Source organism: Hemiscyllium ocellatum, chromosome 49, assembly GCF_020745735.1.
Source record: "Hemiscyllium ocellatum isolate sHemOce1 chromosome 49, sHemOce1.pat.X.cur, whole genome shotgun sequence".
NCBI lineage: Eukaryota > Metazoa > Chordata > Chondrichthyes > Orectolobiformes > Hemiscylliidae > Hemiscyllium > Hemiscyllium ocellatum.
The window spans coordinates 5,925,675-5,948,744 of NC_083449.1; the positions used below are offsets into that span (position 1 = coordinate 5,925,675).

General features: G+C 42.5%; 2 protein-coding genes, 1 long non-coding RNA gene and 1 pseudogene across 3 annotated transcripts in view; 1 reads left to right on the plus strand and 3 right to left on the minus strand.

Annotated features, from left to right (window-relative positions):
• Positions 1-3,098, minus strand: part of LOC132837248 (uncharacterized) — a 111,172-nt gene extending 108,074 nt beyond the window's left edge. The window contains exons 1-2 of the long non-coding RNA XR_009647465.1: positions 3,009-3,098; positions 980-1,064 (exon numbers count right to left, since the gene is read on the minus strand). This is a non-coding gene — a long non-coding RNA (uncharacterized LOC132837248). The remainder of the gene's footprint in view (positions 1-979; positions 1,065-3,008) is intronic.
• Positions 3,099-3,258: 160 nt separating this feature from the next.
• On the plus strand, positions 3,259-3,694 carry LOC132837213 (histone H4). Its single transcript, XM_060856934.1, has one exon. It carries the CDS (start codon positions 3,269-3,271, stop codon positions 3,578-3,580), a length of 312 nt encoding a protein of 103 aa, XP_060712917.1. The 5' UTR covers positions 3,259-3,268; the 3' UTR covers positions 3,581-3,694.
• A 613-nt stretch (positions 3,695-4,307) lies between these two features.
• LOC132837147 (histone H2A-like) lies at positions 4,308-5,936 on the minus strand. Its single transcript, XM_060856848.1, has one exon. The coding sequence runs from the start codon at positions 5,934-5,936 to the stop codon at positions 5,547-5,549; it is 390 nt and encodes a 129-aa protein (XP_060712831.1). The 3' UTR covers positions 4,308-5,546.
• Positions 5,937-6,860: 924 nt separating this feature from the next.
• Positions 6,861-23,070, minus strand: part of LOC132837120 (histone H2B-like) — a 346,828-nt pseudogene continuing 330,618 nt past the window's right edge.

A 23,070-nucleotide genomic window follows, 5' to 3' on the forward strand; every position in this document is an offset into this window, starting at 1 on the left:
CTCAGCTATCTGTAAGAATAATAGGCATACACAAATGTATCCCTGATTGTTATTATCTTAAAAATGATGTCTTAATGAGGAAATGGAGAACATCGCATATTCAGGCAGATGTGAAATGGGCAGAAGTTTATCAAGTTGTATTGCCAGTGGGTTATAGAAAGAACATCTTGCGAGTAGCACATGAGCTACTTGCATAGATTGTGTGTTTGGAATTCACATTACTTAATTGTCATCTCTGTATGTGACAACTATTCAGCAAAGGATTAATTCTGTCCTTCTCAGTCACACACAAACTCCATGTAAATATGTTTCATCCGGGTTGGAGAATTTGAGCTATAAGCAGAGGCTGAATAGGCTGGAACTGTTTTCCCTTGAGAGTGACCTTATGGAAGTTTATACAATCAAATGGTGCATGGAGAAGTGGTGGAGGCCAGTACAATTGCAACAGTTAAAAGGCATTTGGGTGGGTATAATGAGAAAGCCTTTAAAATTGTCCTGAAACATTTAGTCTAAATGTAATGTTGAATTATAGAACACGCTGCACAGGAGAAAATAAACAGGTAGGCAGGGAGGCATCAGGCCACAAAAGGGGGTACCCAAGATGTGCAGAAGATAAAAACATCTGTTCTCACCAAGTGATAACAGGATGCTCTAAAGCAATTAAGAACATTTATCCTAACACCAATGAATCTGTGTAAAAGGTACACAGTGATATCATTCACAGTTGTTAAATTGTGAAATTAATGGTAGTGTTTGATTGTGATCTCAGAAACTTTCTATTATATTAGAAGCATGTCAAAAACCTTGTAATAACTGGTCATGCCCTATCAATTATAATGGATTCATATTACCCTTATGTGAGAGAGATGCATGTTTTGAATTTATTTGCATTTTGGACTTTATGATAATTCTGAATAGCCATCACTGATTATGAAATGCAAACTCTGTAAAATATAACATTGATGAAGCTTTAACTTACTTAGTGTTCTTACAGACCATGACTGCCCCACTGTCAATTCTAATTCAATCAGATCTTCTGTCTTCTTTGAATTTGAATCACAGCCCTGAAAAGAAAACATGTTTAATTTGAGACTAATGAATCATTTAAAATATCAACCCTGTGGTAACATTTCAGTCCCAGATACAGAATAATGCTGTGTTTAAGATAAAAAGCAGGAGTCTGCTCCCAGTTTAAAAGTTATTCTAAACCTAACATTGAAGAAATTCTGACACAATCTGTTAGGAAGCCATTTTATGGTCAAAGCTTGCCCTGCTAGCTAAGAAGGCATTTTGTAAAACAATGATATCTGACATGCGAGGTGTGCAAGGTTACCTTATGATCTCTTACACTTAGTTTAGACTGGTACCTCTTTATGATAGGGACTTACCTCACCAACAGGCACCTGACTGGGCTGGATCTGTTTTTCCCACCTGATGGATGGCTAAGGGCCTACAGGAGTGATCAGTTAAGCGCACACAGACCTGTTAATTAACTTCTCTTCCTAACAAATTATTGCCTTTCCACTGATTGCATGTTCTTAATTATACAGTGTTTTTTGTAAAGCTTTGTAAACACTTTGTGACAGAAGATTGGAGTCGCCTGTGAGGGCTCTTAAAGGAAGAGCCGGTATCCTACTCTTCCATGGTTTTAGAACCTTAGCTAGCCCAGCACTTAGGTGTCAATGTTATGTTGTAACAGTGATGCTATTGGTAAATAAAGGGGAAGGCTAAAATTAAACTAAACTGTTTGTAAGAGGTTTTCATTCCAGACTACCAAAGAGTATGATCTCCAGGACGACCCAAGAAAGGCTTATAGGAATGAGTCCACAAGGGATTGTACTTGAACAATATGAATAGGAAGGGTTGAGAGAGATGGGCTAAGTGCTGCCAAATGGGACTAGATCAGATTAGGATATTTGTTCTGTATGGACCAGTTGGACTGAAGGGTCTGTTTCCACACTATACGTCTCTACGACACTTCAGTAACTCTTACCCTGTCAGTGAGCACAGTTTCCCTCCATCTCTGTACTTAACCCCTACCTCAATGTGGCCTATTTGTCTATCTTCATTGTAACTTTGAAACTGCCCTTAATAATTGCAAATTTTAATGCAGTTCCTGAATGTCTGTTTTGGATGATGATTCAGTTTATCTATCTTCAACACTGGTGTGTAAATGTCAATGGGCTACATACCTTCCATTTGTTAGAGGCAGCTAGTCACTCTGTGCTTTGAACTGAGGAAGTATTACAGTGTCTTAGTCCCTCAGGTGTTTTTCTGGAGGAAGACACAGGGACACCATCTACAAATCAACATGCGGCTAGTCTGGCAGTATTGGACTGATCAATGTCACATTCATTGCATCTTCATTAGGATGTGTGTTTTTTTTCTTTTAAGCGAACAACTTAACCAGAACCACGGATCTGATCCCATTGTTACCCTGAGCTGCTCCTTGTCTGGGGATTGTGTTTGTTTTTCATGTGCTTTGTCCACCCCACTCCAGCACCAGCATCTCCAAATCAATTGGTATCAATGATAAAAATCACACACCAGGTGCTTCCAAAAAAATCTGTTGGACATACCGCGTACTCTGTGATTTTTAACTTGATATCAATTGAGTGAGAGCCAGCAACTGAGCAACAACTGCCCAGCACCGTGAATGGAAGTACTCAACCATCAGGATGCTTACACAGTTCAACATCCAACTCCCCAACTACCTGTTGGAAATCAGAAAAACGGCGCTGTTTTTACCAAGACCCCTTTTACAAGAGTATCACATTCCTACAGCTGGTCCATACAACCTCAAGAAAGAGCGGGAAACAGATTGAAATTAAAACCGGGTTCAGAGGATTGTAAACCCCAAGAATGTCCCACAGCAGCTTCTTCCCGCTCTGCCTCCCTCAGCAGGCCCACACAGCCCGAGAAAGGCCTTTCTCTTCCCCCCAGCCCGCTCACTCCAAGTTCCGGGACCACTTCCTGCTCCAATCGGCTTCTTACAAAGGGGAACTCACCTCGAATCAATCCCGGTCTCGGAGAACCCACTGTGTCCCAGGCTCACAGCCACCTTTTGTGAGAAAAGGTTCAGTCCCAGATACAGTTGGGGCTGGAGTGAGCTGGAGGCGGAGCTAGATGTCTGTCACTCAGTTTCCTCTCCGGACCCGCCTCTCACTCTCTGTCAGCTCGTTCTCAGCCAGGTCGGGCCGGGCTGTATAAAAAAGGAAAGGGAGGCAGCTCGGCTCTTATTCAGCAGCGACTGGAGTGAAGAAGCGTGATGTCTGGAAGAGGTAAAGGAGGCAAAGGCCTGGGAAAAGGCGGAGCGAAGCGGCACCGCAAAGTGCTCCGTGATAACATCCAGGGCATCACGAAACCAGCCATCCGGCGCCTGGCTCGCCGTGGCGGGGTCAAGCGCATCTCGGGCTTGATCTACGAGGAGACCCGCGGGGTGCTGAAGGTTTTCCTGGAGAATGTGATCCGGGATGCGGTCACTTACACTGAGCACGCCAAGCGCAAGACGGTCACCGCCATGGATGTGGTGTACGCTCTGAAACGCCAGGGCCGCACTCTCTATGGATTCGGCGGCTGAACATAAAGCGATCCTTTTCCAACGAACCCAAAGGCTCTTATCAGAGCCACCCAAACCCTCCCGATAGAGAGCGGAGACCTGAGGTCGTGGAAGGCAACGCATACGGAGAACCTAGTGTATTGTTGCTGGTTATTTCACATATGTCGTCATTTTAAAATTATTTCCAGTCCTAAAATGTACTAATAACGTGTTCTGCGGTACGGCAGAAAGCATTCAGAGTGGACGGTTCACTTTGTTGCTGTTTACTGTAGCCAATGATTTTATAATTGTAAGTATTCCTCCCGTGTAGATAAGAGGGTATTCGGCTAATTATTCAATGTCAAGAATCGCATCGTGACTTGTAACTGTAAGATGTAGTAGCAGCATTAGGCCATTCTGCCCATCCAGGTTGTTCTGCTATTCAATCATGGCTGATAATTCTCAATCTTACTCTTATGCCTGCTTCCCGTAACCTTTATTTCTCTTTCTCGTGAATACATGTCTATCTCAATAATAATATCAATGTGCACTTGGCTATCCACGCCATGAATAGTTTTTATTTATTGTGAAATGCTAATGTTACATTTTGCAGTATTCATATTGCCGAGGCATATTATTCGGCTCCGTTTTGTTTCTGGGAGCCTGCGGATATCTTAATGGCGCGTTCTTTCCATCTGCGCGTTCAGGCAGTGATTACAAATTGTCTTCGGGCAACTAATACCCTGGATGAAATGAAAATGTATTGATAGTGTTCAGTTAAAAATCACAACAGCAGGTTATAGTCCAACAGGTTTAATTGGAAGCACAAAGGTTTTCGGAGCGACGCTCCTTCATCGTAACAATTTATAGCAAAAATTAAGTGATTTTTTTTCCCCAATGTATATTTTCAGTTGATTATTCTAACAGTCAATTAGTATTTCTACCGGAAGTTAGTTTAAAAACAAAAACGGCAATAAATTTGCAACTAATGAGATCTTCAGTCAAGGAACGCGGAATTTAATTTTAGAAACATAGTAATAAAAAAGTGACCTCAACATTAAGCTTCGGTATAGGGTTAGATATTTGTGGGGAAAAAAATCTCCTCATTGACTCCCTTTCCGTCAACATGGCAGGCGAGAAAGGGAAAAAATGGCGCCAAGAGTTCAACGGCTTATTTTCAAATTTGAAAATGCCCACCAACACGTATAAAAGGGCACCAAGTTTTACAGAAGAGAATATATGAGCACGTACACGTTGACTGCTTTTTCGATTACGAAATTAAAGTTCAGACAATTTCACTTTACCCCATTCCCGTCTTTACAGCTGAAAAGTGCCTCACTGGTGATCAATCTGCTCTCTCTCTCTCTCGCTGTCTCCCCAAAGGCAGGGGATAAAAGACTGCACATGAACCGAGCAGACAATAAAGCGCAGAGGGTCAGGAACCGTTCCCTTACTGTATCCTGAAGCAACTGACCCGTTACTGCACCGCGTCAACTCAGCTCTTCCTACTGCACTTAAAAGGAAATGCGAATCTAATGTGAGGTCAAACCCGATTGGGGACGTTCGTGCCGCCATTCTATAACTGATAGGACACTACGTGAAGACAGAGATCACTCAGGCAGTGACCGTTCAATAAGAAATCCTGTAGTCTAGGATACACTTACAATCGCATTTTGTGATAAATACTTTCTCTGCTTATACAGTCTGATGAAGGGATTTTGCCCGAAACGTCGATTTTCCTGCTCCTCGGACGCTGCCTGAACTGCTGTGCTTTTCCAGCACCACACATCTAGAGTCTGGTTTCCAACATCTGTTGTCCTTGTTTTTTCCCCATAAAAAACAACATCCAATTAAATGTAGCGTGGAATTTATCGACGTCCAGTACAAAAGCGAGCACTCTCCACATTAAAAGGAAAATAATCAATCCGACAAAGTTCAGCTCCTTTTATCGATGCAGTGAGTGGCTCTTAAAAGAGCCTTTGGTTTGTCAGATTCAAGAACGGTCTCTTCACTTTTTGGCAGATCCAGCAGCGGAAGTTTTCTTGGGCAGCAGCACGGCCTGGATATTAGGCAGCACCCCGCCCTGAGCGATGGTCACCCCTCCCAGCAGCTTGTTGAGCTCCTCGTCGTTGCGCACGGCCAGCTGCAGGTGCCTGGGGATGATGCGGGTCTTCTTGTTGTCCCGGGCCGCGTTGCCGGCCAGCTCCAGGATTTCAGCCGTCAGATACTCCAGCACCGCAGCCAAATAGACCGGCGCTCCGGCACCCACACGCTCAGCATAGTTGCCCTTTCTCAGGAGCCTGTGAACACGGCCCACCGGGAACTGCAGGCCAGCCCGGGACGACCGAGACTTCGCCTTGGCGCGACCTTTCCCACCGCCCTTTCCTCTTCCAGACATAGTCACAAGCACTTTCAGATAGAATGCTTCACTCCGCCCACATTGCGGCCTCTTATACCTTCGGGAGGAATGGTGGGGCGGCCATTTCTGATTGGTCCCATTGTTCAGCCCCGCCTAATGTTGTTTCAATTCCCAATCAGATATCTGCCTCATTCCCCAATCCGGAGAGGGCCTGGGGAGGAGGGCGGAAAGTACCGGCGCCAAATCATCAACCGCTTTTTTTTCCAATTTGAAGAGCCCGCCACTTTCCAAACAAAGGCGTATGTTTTATATGAAAAATGAAGTACAAAAAAAAGTGAAGAAGTTTAAAAAACATTAATATAATTCAGTTTACAAGTGTATACTTCACACTGTCATACTCTCCCTCAATTGCCGTTCTGATTTTGAAAATGGAATATTTTCTAAACCTTGAGAAGAAGCTGAAATAAAACAGGCCAAACACTGCAGTCTGTAACCGGTCTTTTCACTTCACATTTCTTTAGCACACCAACATGCTGAGAAAGCGGCACACATCGTTCTTCCGGTTCAGGATCAATGAAGAACACGGTCTTTTAGATCTTTTAAAGATGTCCTCCCTTGTCGCTATCGATCAGATTCAGCAAAAGCTCCACATTTCAGTCCGGTAGCAGTGTTCTCTCGGTTGACTTTGAAAGTCTCTCCGACAACAGGAAGTGGAACTGAAGACGTGGGCACATTTTGTCTTCCACGGGTGAATATACAAGATGAAAAATGACTCACTGGCGCTAAATCCGCTTTCTTCACCCCAACCCCTATTAATTCGCACTGAAATTAAAAAATACCTCGTCAAGAATCATATGCAAATAAAACAAGAATTGGGTTCAGCTGTCTTAGGGAAGTTGTGGGTGGCTCTTATAAGAGCCTTTAGGTTGTGGATGGGTGTTTGTTTCAGTGCAGTGCGGTCCTTCACTTGGAGCTGGTGTACTTGGTCACCGCCTTTGTGCCCTCCGACACGGCGTGCTTGGCCAGCTCCCCGGGCAGCAGCAGCCGCACGGCGGTCTGGATCTCCCGGGAGCTGATGGTGCTGCGCTTGTTGTAATGGGCCAGGCGGGAAGCCTCCCCCGCGATGCGCTCGAAAATATCGCTGACGAACAAGTTCGTGATGCTCATGGCCTTGGACAAGATGCCGGTGTGAACCTGCTTCATCACTTTGTAGATGTAGAAACTTTCTCTGCTGGACTGCCACCTCTTCTTGCCGCACTTCGCTGGTGCCTTCTTGATAATTTTCGTCGCGCCCTTCTTGGAGGCTTGCTGTGCTTTCTTCTCATTTTTTTTAATTTCAAAAGTATACTTTATTCATAAAATAATGTGATGGTCTGTACAGTTCGTCATGCCATACATACGTAAACATTTACACAGAGATCAGAGTTTATCATTTTTTATATACAGGTCTATACATTTATCAATCATATGTCCATATATTTAGCTGAGGCGTCAGCAGAGCCCAAATGAATGCATGGGGCCCCCTGTTCTTCTTAGGCAGGCAGATGTTACACTGTGGTCTTTCCTCACCGACAGCTGCCCCAAGCTTCAGCGCATCCCTTCTGCAAAACTCAGACGCGGTCAACTCCTTCAGCTGGAAGATCAACAGGTTTCGGACCGCCCAGAGAGCGTCCTTCACCGAGTTGTAGATCCTCCAGGCACAGTTCTTCTCACCACCCATGGAGCTACTCACTTTCAGAAACAGAATAAGGGAAAATGGGCTCGGTCCGCCCCTTTTATAGACGGTGTCATCAATGCTAATGAGGGAGGGAGGAAAGCTGGGTTCCTGATTGGGTAGTTCACCATGACGATTTTCCCAAAATCTCAGTCTCTCTGATTGGTTACTGTGATTTGCAATGTGGATCTGTCAGAACCTGCAACGAAATGTGAAGTGGATGGTGATTCTGTTCCTGTCAGTCTGACTGAGGGAGATTTATTTTGTCCCTGTCACATAGAAAGCGACTGTGGTATTGGCTCTGTTTCCTTTTGCTCGTTGTTGTGATGATGTGAGTGGAAGGGTGTGTTTCTAGCTCCGCTTGTCTCTTTCTATTCCTCTGTATGGAATTAACACAGAACTTGTCACTGTGAAAAAAAACTCATCCGTTTGAAATTGCACAAGTGGAACCTGACCGGGAGTGTTTTCTACACTTGGACTTGATGCAACTCGTTCTCAATTGCACGGAGTTGAAGATAAATGAAAAGAAAACGTTTCCATGTAATACTTCTCTTGAGTCACGAGTTGAGTGACGTCTTGACTGTGGGATGAATATATTTCTGAGAACTTGATTGATAACTGTGGGCCCAGAGACCTATCGATAACTGTGTGCTTTATAAGTACCTGCAGTGTAACTGAACCACGTTGCTGCACTTCTCATTTAGGCGTCTTGCTGATTCATGTAGGGATTTATAGCATTTCTCAGTCTTATGCGAATACCTGTTAACCAGCAACTGTTAGCATGCTATATATGTGTCACTTTAACTTTGTATCTGTCGTGTCCTCATTTACACATTTGGCATTAACTCAACATCTGTCCACTGAGGCTCTGTTCCTCTGTGTAACAGTCAATTAGTGTTACTTCAAGACAGGTTTTATTTTGTAACCATCAAACACTGATGTAGAAATATTCCTCCAACCTGTGCCCCTAGGAGAAAGTGAGGATTGCAGTTGCTGGGGAGCGGAGGATTTATGCCCAAAACATCGAGATGAAAGGCTCGAAAGTTCAATTCTCTTGCTCCTCAGATGCCGCCTAACCCGCTGTGCTTTTACAGCACCACACTCTCGACACCAGTCTGTGCCCGTCTGTTTCTGTAATGTATTTTTGTAAACTCTATTCCACTGTCTTTACATGTCAGTATGTTACTGGACTGTAATTCAAACCTTCTTAAGTCTAAAGTGTTGTTTTACTCCGTAGGTGTCATCCATCGACTTTGGACAGACTCAGGTAGGACTCATTACCCTCCACTCCCATACCCTATGAAAATCAACTTCTGCAAATTGAAGTTCGGTTTGTAATTATAACTCCAGCATTTCGATAAGGAATAATTCTTTGTGCTTTGTTACTGACAATATCTGCAATGTCACTGCTGATGTTACATTGTTTGTGCCAGTTTCTAGCTAATCAAGTTATATTATATCCTAACAATTTATTACTTTGCAAGTGACTCAGTATTTCATACTGTAACTGCCAGTTTGTTGTTTCTAATCCTGTGTTTACTCAGTTTCAGTCAATCACAGGCACATCAGAGAGCAAATATCTCAACATCTCTAAGTTTCTGATGAAATGGACGGCTAATCTTTCTTCACTCCATCCCTGGTACGTCCCTGTAACTTATAACTGAATCGATCAGTGTGTAATCTATGAGCACACACATATCAGTAAGTTAAAGATAAAGTGTATGGTGAATGATGCCTCCCATTCCTCTCTTGCAGATACAGTGTATATGCTGTAGTTAATAATTTCTTTCAGGCTTGTGTCACTTTAAATATCTCAGAGCAGAAGACCATAAGAAGCATGAGAAGTCTGGCATTTTTATCTGCCTGTGTACTCCGTCAGGAGAACAGATCACAAAGGCTTTAGTTATGATCTTCATCTCATTTTGATGTTTAGCACCCATAACCAAACACTCCCTTACGTATCAAAAAGATATATGGCTGCATTCGCCTAAATTATGCCGATAAACCAATCCTAACTGCTCTCTGTGGAACAGAACAAAGGGAGAATGTTCTACATTTCTTTGAGACAAAAAGCTTCCTGCTCAAAACTGTGTCCCTTACTCTGGATTCTCTCATAAGCAGTGACAATCTCCCAGCATCAACTCTGTCAACTCCCTTCAGATCCTTTTCTTTTGCCAATTGTTCTTCAACTCTCCAGTGAGAATATGCCCAACTATTTTATACTTACAATGAGAGCCTATATATCAATCTACAGCTCTAAGTTTCTGCACTGCGAATATGAGAGTGCAGGGATCACTCTGTCCAAGTAAGATTCTGCTATGTGCATACTTGAGTGAAGTTATCACCTTAAACCTGTTGGTTTCTACTGTGTGAATTTGTCAGTTTCTGCTCTGAATGTGATAGTTTAATTATCAATCTGTCCACGTCAGTTTCTGCATTGTTGAAATGTGAACATAGTTATCAATGTCAACCTGCCATCTTCTGCGAAGTGAACATGTAGGGGTCTGTATTGAAATATACTTGTTGCTTTGTGAGACGAATGCATCAGTGTAATTATCAAACTTTCCCTGTCAGTTTATGCTATATGAATGTGTTGATGTAGTTATACATCTGTACTGATGAAGGGGCCTTTAACCAAAGTATTGATTCTTCTGCTCCTCTGATGCTTCTAGACCTGCTGTGCTTTTCCAGCACCACATTCTCTACTCTAATTTCCAGCATCTGCACTCCTCACTTTTGCCCACCCATTTGTACCTGTCAGTTTCTGATCTGTGAATATGGAAGTGTAGTTATTGATCTGTCCATCAGTTTCTCCAATTTGAATATGACAACCTACTTACCTATCTCTCCCTGTCAGTTTCTGTGATGTGAAGATGGCAGTCCAATTATCTATCTGCCCTAGTCAGATTCTGCTGTGTGAATATGAGAGTGTCATTATCAGTTTCTGAAAGCTTTTGAAACGTCAATGTGATTTTAGTTATCAATCTGCCTAATTGGGTTCTAGGTGAATGTAAGAATGTAGTTATTATATACCTGTGAGATTCTGCTCTGGGAATATGTGAGTGTATTATCAAAATGTACTTGTGAGTTTCTGCAATGTGAATGTGTTTCTGCAATCATCAGTCTATCCCTGACAGCTTCAACTACATGAATGGATGAGTGCATCTGCACCTGAAAATATCTGTACCTGTCAGTTTGTGTTCTGTGAATAAGTGAGTGTACTTATATATTTGTCTCTGTTAAACATGACACTTGCAGAAACTGCAGGAGGCCTTTTTACTTCAAATCTCAGTTGCTCCACATGAATAAGATTTTATCTATTGCCATCCATGTCAGAGTGGCATGGTGGCACAGTGATGCCAGGGATACAGATTCAATTCCAGCCTTGGTTCATTACCTGTGTGCAGTCTGCATTGGTTTACTCTGGGTGCTCAAGTTTTTTTGCATGATCCAAACATATGCAGGTTTGCTGGATTAGCCATGGTAAATTGTCCTGTCTTATTCAAGGATGTGCAGTGTCAGTGGGTTAAAACAGGGTAAAAACAAGGGCTGCAGATGCTGGAAATCAGATTGCCCGAAACATCGATTTTCCTGCTCCTCGGATGCTGCCTGAACTGCTGTGGCTTTTCCAGCACCACTCTAGTGTTAGTGGGTTAACTATGGTAAACGTGGATTTATGGGGATAGGGTGAGGTCTACATCTGGCTGGGATCCGCTTTGGTGAGTTGTTGCTGGGGGATGGGCCAAATGAACTCTTATCTGCACCAAGAAATTATATCTACTGTAATTGAAAGTAAGACTTTTTAAATACCATTTTCAGTCTCCGACAGCGTAAAGCAGTTTGGATAATTTCCACAACTTTTATTCCATGGTACAGGTTATGATTGTAAGTTAAATTCTGAATGTGCATTTTGAACTTATTGTTCACATGTTTATAACAAGACCGCTTTGAGAACTTTTGCATTCTGTGGCCAATAATCTCTGGGGATCTGTCTAAATGCGTACCACTTTGGACCACTTGAAAACAAAGTATTCATTCAGTCATTTTGTATCAGATATGTTCAGTTTTGACTTTGTGGAAACAAATTAAATTGCAATATTTGTTTCAATCTGACACTTGGCCTGCTATCTAATTCCTCCAAGCTTGGACAAACAGAATTGATACATGAATTACATACAGTCAGAGAGTCAGACAGCAAGTTTAAGTCATGATGAGATAATTGGAAGAATAATTAACCTGAATACTTATTTACTTCTTTCCCTATTTAAGTGGAATACAGTGTCAGCATGCAATAGGTTCAGTATTTCCAAATAGACAAGTGGAGTTTACTTTTTGACCAACGTTATACTATGCATTAAAATTCTATAGGAAGTTCTCTTGTACACTGGGACTGACGTACTTCATTCTTACCTTTCCTGTTTAGTTTAAGGAAACGGTAGCTCTCCCAAGCATGTGATCCTAGTAGACATGATTTTTCTATTTGTGCCTACGGACCTATTAACCTGACAGTATTTCTGTGTTTTGCAAATTATTCTGTACCCACTGTGTGTTGGCATCATCTCACTCTTTGTTGTGTCCACAAACCATCAGTTTCCTTCAAGTCCTTCATTACGTAAATAAGGACAATAACTGATGCAGTCTGCAACTATTTGTTCTTCTGTGAATGCAGAACTAATCTTGTTTCTTCCATTCACTTGTAAGGTTTGTGTACACAGAAAGTACTCTCTCCCTGTCAGTCTATGCTATTTAATGGGACTGTGATACGGTTTATTGTCTTTCAAAACTCTGCTCAGATGTGACAGGTGGTCAACAGATTAGAGCCATGTTGTCTAGTGAAAAACTTGAAACTAAAATTTAATGCTGACTACTTGGGCTGTTGTGTACACGCACTGATTTTATGTATAAAAATGGTTTTTGAATGGAACAGTTGTTATGATACAGGAAGGATGCCCACACTTGATTGATCCTGCTTCAATCTTCCTGCATTGTCTTACTGAGCAGTTTAAATGTTTGCTGTTAAGTGGATAGCCAGTTAGCAAAGGAGAGAGTTTTCAGTTCATGTTTTCTGAAATGAATGGGAAAGAGCTGAATTTCTTTGACTGTATCTGTAGGATTCACAGACAAGTGAAACCACAGCACATTGTCACAGAACGGATCCGTGCTGTTCCTCAGAGTCAAGGAGGTAAAAGCAATGGACCCTTGCACCTCCAATAGTGCAGAGTCTAACTGAGAGTAGTGATATCAAGGTCTGGCCTTCAGAGAGTCACACAATTATACAGCACAGAAACAGACCCTTTGGTCCAAGTTGTTCATGCTGACCAGAGATCCTAATCTGACCTAGTCCCATTTAAGTTAAAAATCTCAACACCAGGTTATAGTACAACAGGTTTACGTGGAAGCACTAGCTTTCAGAGTGATGAAGGAGCAGTACACTGAAAGCTAGTGCTTCCAAATAAACCTGGGGTATGACAAATTGGTGGTGTGATTCTTAACTTTGTTCACCCCAGTCCAACACTGGCACTTCCACATTATGGTGAGTCACATTTGCCAGCATTTGGTGCATATCCATCAAAATTGTTCTTGTTCTTGTATACATCCAGGTGCCTATAAAAGGTTTTAATTGTACCCACAACCTCAACTTCTTGTCTTGTAGAGCCCATAAGAAATTTGTTTTTATTGCATTGTAAGAAAGAAATCTAATTCTTTTTTATTCATTATTTTAACCTATTCATTATAAAAAGGAATTTCCACATTTTGCTACATTTATCAAACACATATAGATAACCATCTTGTGAAAATTTTGGTTTGTCTTTTTTGCTTAGAATGTTTTCTGCCATTTCTGGTACGGGCTGGACAAGAAAATAGAAAGAAGATTGTATTACAGCTTTCCAATGTGAAGACAGAAGGGCTTAAGTATCATCAAGGCAGTAGATGACTATTAACAATTGTTAAATGAGAAAATGATTACAAAACGAAATTTGAATCTACAGCGGGTCATTACAGCTTTGATTATCAACTCTTGATAATTGAGAAAAGTACATTGGGTCGTTAGTCATTCTCTCTTTTTTCACCAAACAAGACTTTTATTTTTATTCTGAATTGGCGGCAAAACAGCTCAGCGCCAAAGTAATGAGCATTAAACAGTTTAGAGCCAAAACGGCGGGGCCAAATGATCGGCGCCAAAGCATACCCGACCCCACAGAAGGCGTCAGTATAGGCAGACAGGCTGCTGAAGAAGGCATACAGAATGCGTTTTTTTCAGTACCTGAGCTGTTGAATATAAGAGCAAGGAAGTCTTATTCCACCTTTATAAAAGAGATCAAATACTGTGTGCAGTTCTGATTACCACACAATTAGAAGGGTGGGATTGGCTGGAGGGGATGCAGTGGGTTGGAAAGCCTCCGTCAAAAGGGGAGACTGTATGAGCTGGGTTTGGTTTCCTCTGAGCAGAGGTGGTTGAGGAAGGATCTGACTGAGATATACAACATTGTGAAAGATGCAGACAAAGTAGATTGTGAGAATCTTTCTCCTCATGGCAGATATGTCTGAGACCAGAGAATACAAGTTGAAGGTGCAGGGAAAGCAGTTTAGGGAATATCTAAGAAAAATATTTTGATCTAGAGGGTGGGTAAAGTTTGGATCATGCTGCCCGAGTGTGTGGTGGAATACTCTCACAGCTTGGAAAGAAGCATCTGGATATGCCCTTAAGAAACCAGGGCATAGTCCGCTATGGGCCAAGTGCAGGTAAATGGGATGAATGCAGTTTGCTGTTTGTTGGACATCATGGACATGGTGGGTTGAAGGATCTGTTTCTATGCTGTATGACTCCATATCTCTATAACATGCTTGTATATCTTTTCTGCACCATCTCAAGTTTAACAATACCCTTCCTGGAGAAGGGTGATGAGCGTTGCACACAATCTCCTAAAAGTGGCATCACTAATGTCCTGTACAGCTACCAGATGACATCCCAACTCCTACACTCAATGTTCTGACCAATGAAGGCAAGCATGCCAAATGCGTTCTTCACCGCCCTGTCTACCTGTGACTCTACTTTCAAGGAAATATGCAGCTGCACCCAGAGGTCGCTTTGTTCAGCAACACTCGCCAAGGCCCCGCCATTAAGTGTATAAGTCCTGCCCTGTATCGTCCCACCAAAATCTAACACCTCACATGTATCTAAAAGAAACTGCATCTGTCACTTCTTAGCTCACTGACCCACCTGATCAAGGTCATAATTTGTTTATTTTTTCAGTGCACAGTGATATAATTATTTGAAGACTGTTGAAGGGAGGTCGGTGGCTCAGTGGTTACCACTGCTGCCTCACAACCAGGGTCCCAGGATCGATTCTAGCCTTGGGCAACTGTGTGTGGAGTTTGTACATTTTCCCTGTGTCTGCGTGCATTTCCTCCTGGTGCTCCGGTTTCCTCCCACAGTCTAAAGGTCAGGTGAATTGGCCATGCTAGATAGACCATAGTGTTAGGTGCATTAGTCAGAGGGAAATGGGCCTGGGTGGTTCCTCTTCGGAGGGTCGGTGTGGACAGTTTGGACAGAAGGGCCAGTTTCCACACGGTAGGGAATTTAATCTAATCAAAAGGTAGGTGTTAATTACCCTCCACTGTATTGTAATGGCGTTCACCATCGTTCAGACACTTGTGTAGCTCTATGGAGGGGAGGAGGAAGGCAGTAGGACTTTGATTTTCTTTCATGCAGTATGGAAATTGGAACAGCCAAACTAATTTTTTTTTGAAGAATGAAACATTTGAACTCTTCTCGTAAAAAGATAAATGAGCAGCTTTAGGAATCTATGTTATCTTGTGAGGAGTTACTGAGAGATAGTCACACATCAGGTAGAAGAAGAAAGGCCAATGGATTACTGTCAGGCGGCTGAACGGGAACCAGCAGACACTGCAGGGATCCACTGTGGCCATTCCCCTTAATAACAAGTGTAATGTTTTGGATACTGTTAGTGGTGGTGGTGGTGTTGGGGGGTGGAGGGGGTGGGGAGGAGGATGTGGGGAAACATGTCAATGGTAAGCCACAGGGTACAGGTCTCTGGCACAGAGTCTGTCCCTGTTGCTCAGAAGGGAAGGGGGAGAGGAAGACTGCATTCGTCATTGGGATCTCCATAGTTAAAGGGACATATAGGAAGTTCTGTGGGAGCGAGACAGACTCACGGTTGGTGTATTGCCTCCTAGATGCCAGGGTTCTTGATGTCTCACATCGAGTTTTCAGGATCCTTGAAGGGGAGGGGGAGCTGCCCCAAGTTGTGGTCCACATACATACTAACAACATAGGTAGGAAAAGGGATGGGGATTTAAGGCAGAAAGTCAGGGAGCTAGGGTGGAAGCTTGGAGCTAGAACAAACAGAGTTGTTATCTCTGGTTTGTTCCCTATGCCACATGATAGCCAGAGGAGAGAGAGAGAGAGAGAGAGAGAGAGAGAGGATTTGAACACGTGACTAAAGGGATGGTGTGGGAGGGAGAGTTTTGGATACCTCAATAATTGGGGTAGGTGAGACTTCTACAAAAATTATGGTCTACACCTGAAGCAAAGTGATGCCAATATCCTAGGGGATGTTTGCTAATGCTCTTCGGGAGGGTTTAAACAAATTCAGTAGGGGGCTGGGAATCTAAATTGTAGTTCCCGTGTCCGGAGCTTGAGCGTAGTTAGGTCAGAAATATGGTTTCAATGTCACAAATGTGCACCAGCAAGCAGGAAGGTGGTTTGAAGTGTGTCTACCTTAACGCCAGGAGCATCCAGAATAAGTGGGCGAACTTGCAGCATAGGTTGGTACCTAGGATATTGCTGTTGCCGCCATTTTGGAGACATGGATCGAGCAGGGAAAGGAATGGTTGTCATAAATTCCAGGATTTCGATGTTTCACTAAGAACAGAGGTGGTGGTAAAAAAAGAGGGGGAAGTGGGGCATTGTTAGTCAAGGACAGTATTATGGTGGCAGAAAGGATGTTTGAGGACTTTTCTAATGAGGTAGCATGGACTGAGGTTAGAAATAGGAAAGGAGAGGTCGCCCTGTTGGGAATTTTCTATAGGCCTCAGAATAGATCCAGACATGTAGAGGAAAGGATTGTAAAGATGATTCTGGATAGGAGCAGTGTAACAGCATAGTTGTTATGGGGAACTTTAACTTTCAAACTATTGACTGGAAATACTATATGTTGAGTACTTCAGATGGGTCAGTTTTCGTCCAATGTGTGCAGAAGGGTTTCCTGAAACAGTATGTAGCCAGACCAACCAGGGTCAGGGCCATAACGGATGTGGTACTGGGTAATGTACCAGCCAGGTGTTAGATTTGGAGGTAGGTGAGTACTTTGGTGAGAGTGACCACAATTCAGTTATGTCTACTTTATGAATGAAAGGGGGATCTGTTTATACTGCAGGGCAAGATTTATAACTGGGAGAAAAGGCAATTATGATGCAATTAGACAAGATTTATGATGCATAGGATAGGGAAGGAAACTGCAGGGGATAGGCAAAATTGAAATGTGGAGCTTATTCAAGGGATAGCTACTGCGTGTCCTTGATTGGCATGTACCTGTCAGGCAGGGAGGAAGTGGGTGACTGAGGGAGCCATGGTTTACTAAGAAAGTTGATCTCTTGTCAAGAGGAAGGCAGCGGCTTATGTTAGGATGAGATGGTGCAGTTAGGGCGCTTGAGAGTTACAAGCTAGCCAGGAAAGTCCTAAAGAGAGAATTAAGAAGAGCCAGGAGAGGACAAGAGAAGTCTTTGGCAGAAAGAATCAAGGAAAACCATAAAACTGGAAAAAGACAATGTTGTTGAGGCTAATACTGAGATACAGGCCACTAGATGAGATAGGATATGGGTTCACAAGGAGGAGGTGTTAGCAATTCTGGAAAATGTGAATGTAGATAATCTATGGGCTAGATGTGATTTATCTTAGGATTCTCTGGGAAGCCAGGGAGGAGATTGCAGAGCCTTTGTCTTTGATCATTAGGTCATCATTGTTTACAAGAATTGTGCCAGAAGATTGGAAGGTAACAAATGTTGTCCCCTTGTTCAAGAGGGGAGTAGAGATCACCCTGGTAATTATGGACCAGTAAGCCTTACTTTGGTTGTAGGTAAAGTGTTGAAAAAGACTCGAAGAGACAGGATTTATAATCATCTCGATAGGAATAAGGTGGTTAGGAACAGTCAATATGGTTTTGTGAAGGGTAGGTCGTGCCTCACAAATCTTATTGAGTTCTTTGAGAAGGTGACCAAACAGGTGAATGAGGGGAAAGCAGTTGATGCAGTGTATATGGATTTCAGTAAAGTATTAGATAAGGTGTTTTTAATAATTTTTCCAATGGTAGGCTACTGCACAAAATTTGGACGCATGGGAATGAGGGTGATTTACCAGTTTGGTTCAGAAATTGGCTAGCTGGAAGAAGCCACAGGGTGGTGATTGGTGGGAAATATTCATCTTGGAGTTCAGTTACTAGTGGTATAAAGCAAGGATCTGTTTTGGGTCCACTGATGTTTATCATTTTTATAAATGACCTGGATGAGGGTGTAGAAGGATGGGTTAGTAAATTTGCAGATGACACGGAGGCTGGTGGAGTTGTGGACAGTGCTGAAGGATATTGCAATGCTATTCCTTATCAAAAATCCCGCTTTCCTTCTTCTCTTGCCTCCCTTTCTGTCCTGTAGCATTTACATCCTAGAACATTAGGCTGCCAGTCCTGTCCATCCCTGAGCCATGTTTCTGTAATTGCTATGATATTGCAGTCCGATGTTCCTAACCATGCCCTGAATTCATCTGCCTTCCCTGTTAGGCCTCGTGCATTGAAATGAATGCAGTTTAATTATCTGCCTTGTTCCCGGCTTTGTCCCTGCTTGCCTGAACTGTTTGACTCGCCTTTGTTCTCAACTGTACCAGTTTCAGATTGATCTCTTTCCTCACCATTTCTCTGGGTCCCACCCCCACCTTACTAGTTTAAATCCTCCCGAGCAGTTCTAGCAAATCTCCCTGCCAGTATATTAGCCCCCTTCCAATTTAAGTGCAATCCATCCTTCTTGCACAGTTCTTTTCTTTACTCAGAGAATAATTGAGGCATGGAATATTCTGCCTGCAACTGTAGTAGACTTGCCAACTTTAAGGGCTTTTAAATGTTCATTGGATAAACATATGCATGAAAATGCAATACTATACTGCACTGTCATGTTCTAGGTTCTATTATCTCACTAAATCTTCTCTACTATTGTTTCAAATTACGATTATGTGATTGCATTGGGTATTTGAGAGAATGGTATTGAGTTTTCTTGGACTTTATATCAGACTTCATAGGAATGCAGGGCTATTTGGAGAAGATGAAAGCTAATCTGAAACAATGGCACAAGATGCCTTTTTGATGAAGACAGAGTCATAAAAAATCTGTTCCTGCAAGTTGGAGAAATGGAGAATGATGTTGTGCTAAAGGTGGGGATGGCAGCTCCTCTGCCACCATGATACATTGATGGAAATGGGATGCTGTCTGAGTGGGAGTAGAATTGTTAGCTGGATGTCTCTGACTGCTGCAGACCACAATGACTTCATATGAAAGTGATACTACTTTTCGATTTTATCATTTTCTGTTGTCTGCAGTGTATATGGAACTCCATAACTGTTAATCCTGCTCTGCAGTTATGATGTTTGTATTTTGAACTAATTCTCAATTAGTCAGTTGCTGTGTCTGTGCCTGCAATAATTATTCTCTATTGTCAGGAATAAAAACAGAAATTCCTGGAGAAACTCAGTTCTGAATAACAGTTACTAACCCCAAAACATTAACTCTGCTTTCTCTCCACACGTGCTGCCAGACACGCTGAGTTTGTTTTAAGCACTTTCTCCTTTTGTTTCCAGCCTCCAGCATCTGCAGTTTTATTTGTCAGGCTTTGGCACAGAATGGGTGTTTGGCATTCACATTATTTAATTGGCATGTGACTATATATGACAACTATTCATTAAAGGGTTAACTCTGTCCTGCCCAATCACTAATAAACTTGCCCAAACACTGCTTCATCCTGTAAATTGGTGACTTTTGTCTGGTTTCCTTCTATCTCTGTTTTAACATTTGTATTATATATAGTTTTTGAAATGATGTTACAGTCTGATTTTCTTTTCCATCTTGATTTTAACTTTAAAAATGTTATTGTAATGTAGATTTAATGCCTTTGCTGGGCATCTATTTCAGATAAGAATTCTGAGAAATGGTATAAATATCAATGGACTTGACAATATTAGGCAAGAACTTTCAAACTTTGATTGGCAGCAAATGCTCGCAGGTAAAGGGATGGCTGGAAAATGGGAAACCTTTAAAAATGAGATAACAAAGAGTCCAGAGACAGTCTGTTCCTGTTAAGGTGAACGGAAAGTGTAGAGAATGCTGGATGACAGAGGTAATGAGGTTTTGGTCCGGAGAAAGGAGAAAACATATGTCAAACATAGACAGCAGAGATCAAGTGATTCCTTAGAAGAGAAAAAGGCAGTAGGAGTATAATTAAGAGGGAAATCAGGAGGGCAAAATGGGGACATGAGATAACTTTGGCAGACAGGGTTAAGGAAAATGCCAAGGGATTTTATGAATACATTAAGGACAAAAGGGTAACTAGGGAGAGATTAGGGCCCCTCAAAGATCAGCAAGGCGGCCTTTGTGTGGAAGCACAGAAGATGGAGAAGATACAAAAAGAGTATTTTGCATCACTGTTTACTGTGGAGAAGGACATGGAAGATATAGAATGTAGGGAAATAGATGGTGACATCTTGAAAGATGTTCATATTACAGAGGAAGTAGTACTGGATGTCTTGAAACGCATAAAGATGGATAAATCCCCAGGACCTGATCAGGCATATCCTAGAACTCTGTCAGAAGTTACCAAAGTGATTGCTGTGTCCCTTGCCGGGATATTTTTATCAGGATAGTCACAGATGAGGTGTCCGAAGACTAGAGGTTGGCTAACGTGATGCTACTATTTAAGAAAGATGGTAAGGAAAAACCAGGGAACTTTAGGCTGGTAAGCCTGCCATCGGTGTTGAGCAACATGTTGGAGCGACAGAATTTATACGTATGTTGAAAGGCAAGGACTGATTCGGGCCAGTGAAAATGGCTTTGTGCGTGGGAAACCATGACTCACAATTTCAATTGAGTTTTCTGAAGAAGTAATGAAGAGGATTTCCCCATGGGACAATGGTTAGCAAGGTTAGATCTCATGGAATACAGGGAGAACTCGCCACTTGGAGACAGATCTGGCTCAAAAGGTAGAAGACAGAGGGTGGTAGTGGAGGGTTGTTTTTCAGACTGGAGGCCTGTGACAGGTGGAGTGCTAAAAGGATCGGTGCTGGGTTCACTACTTTTTGCTGTTTATATAAATGATTTGGATGTGAGCATAGGAGGTACAGTTAGTAAGTTTGCAGGTGACACCAAAATTGGAAGTGTAGTGGACAGTGAAGAAGGTTACCTCAAGTTGCAATGGAATCTTGACCAGATGGGCCAATGGGGTGAGGAGAAGCAGATGGAGTTTAATTCAGATAAATGCAAAGTGCTGCATTCTGGGTAAACAAATCTTAGCAAGACTTATACACTTAATGGCAAGGTCCGAGGGAGTGTTGCTGAACAAAGAGACCTTGGAGTGCAGGTGCATAGTTCGTTGAAAGTGGAATCGCAGGTAGATAGGATAGTGAAGAAGGAGTTTTGTATGCTTTCCTTTATTGGTCAGAGTATTGAGTACATTTTGCAGCTGTACAGGACATTGGTTCAGCCATTTTTGGAATATTGTGTACAGTTCTGGTCTCCTTCCTATCAAAAGGATGCTGTGCAGAAAAGATTTACAAGAATGTTGCCAGGGTTGGAGGATTTGAGCTAGAAGGAGAAGTTGAATAGGCTGGGGCAGTTTTCCCTGGAGCATCGGAGGCTGACGAATGACCTCTTAGAGGTTTATAAAACCATGAGGGGCATGGATAGGAGAAATAGACAAGGTATGTTCCCTGGGATGGGGGAGTCCAGAATAAGAGGGCACAGGTTTAGTGTGAGATGGAAATGATATAAAAGAGACCTAAGTAGCAAGGCTTTCATGCAGAGGGTAGTAGATGCATGGAATGAAATGCCAGAGGAAGTGGTGGGGGCTAGTACAATTGCAAATTTTAAAAAGCATCTGAATTCATATATGAATAGGAAGTGTTTGGAGGGATATGGACTGGACGCTGGCATGTGGGACTAGATTGGGTTGGGATAGCTGGTCGGCATAGACAAGTTAGACAGAAGGGTCTGTTTCGTGCATACGTCTCTTTGACTCAATGATTGATGAGAGTAGAGCAGTGGACGTGATCTATGTGGACTTCATGAAGACATTTAACAAGTTTCTACATTGTCGACTGGTTAGCAAGTTTAGATCACATGAAAATTGGAGAGTACTAGCAATTTGGACACCGAGGGTGGTGGAGAAGGGTTACCTTTCAGACTGGAGATCAGTCATGAGCACAAGGATTGGTGCTGGGTCACTGCTTTTCATCACTTATATGAATGATTTGAAGGTGAACATAAAAGGTTTGCAGATGGCACCAAAATTCGCATAGTAGTGGACAGCAAAGAAGGTTCCCTCAGAGTACAACAGGATCATGATCAGATGGGCCACTGGGCTGACCAGTGGCAGATGGAGTTTAATTCAGATAAATTTGAGGTGCTTCATTTTGGAAAGGCAAATCAAGGCAGGAGTTATACACTAAATGGTAAGGTCATGGGGAGTAATGCTGACCAAAAAGACCATGGAGTGCAGGTTCATAGTTCCTTGAAAGTAGAATCGCTGGTCGATAGGATAATGCAGAAGGCATTTAGTATGCTGTTCTTTATTGGTCCGAACATAGAATATAGGGGTTCGGATGTCATGTTGCGACTATACAGGTAATTGGTTCGGCCGCTTTTGGAATATTGTGTGCAATTCTGGTCTCCTCCCTATCAGAAGGATGTTGTGAAACATGAACCATTTAGAAAAGATTACAAGATTGTTACCAGGGTTGGAGTATTTGAGCGAAAGGGTCAGGCTGAAGAGGCTGAGGGGTGACCTTATAGAAGTTTATAAAATCAGGAGGGTCATGGATAGGTTAAATAGACAAGGTATTTTCCCTGAGGTGGGGGAGTCCAGAACTTGAGGGCACAGGTTTCATGTGAGAGCGAAAAGATTTAAAAGAGACATAAGGGGCAGCGATTTAATGTAGGTGGTGGTGTGTATTTGGAATGAGCTTCCAGAGGAAGTAGTGGAGGCTGGAATAATTCCAACATTTGAAAGGCATCTGGATGCTTACATGAATAGGAATGGTTTAGTGGGATATGGGCCAAGTGTTGGCAAACGGCACTAGTGCTGCCAAACGGGACAAGATTAGTTTTGGATATCTGATTGGCATGGATGGTCAGACCGAATGGTCTGCTTCTGTGGTGTACATCTTTGTAATTCTATGGCTGTGAA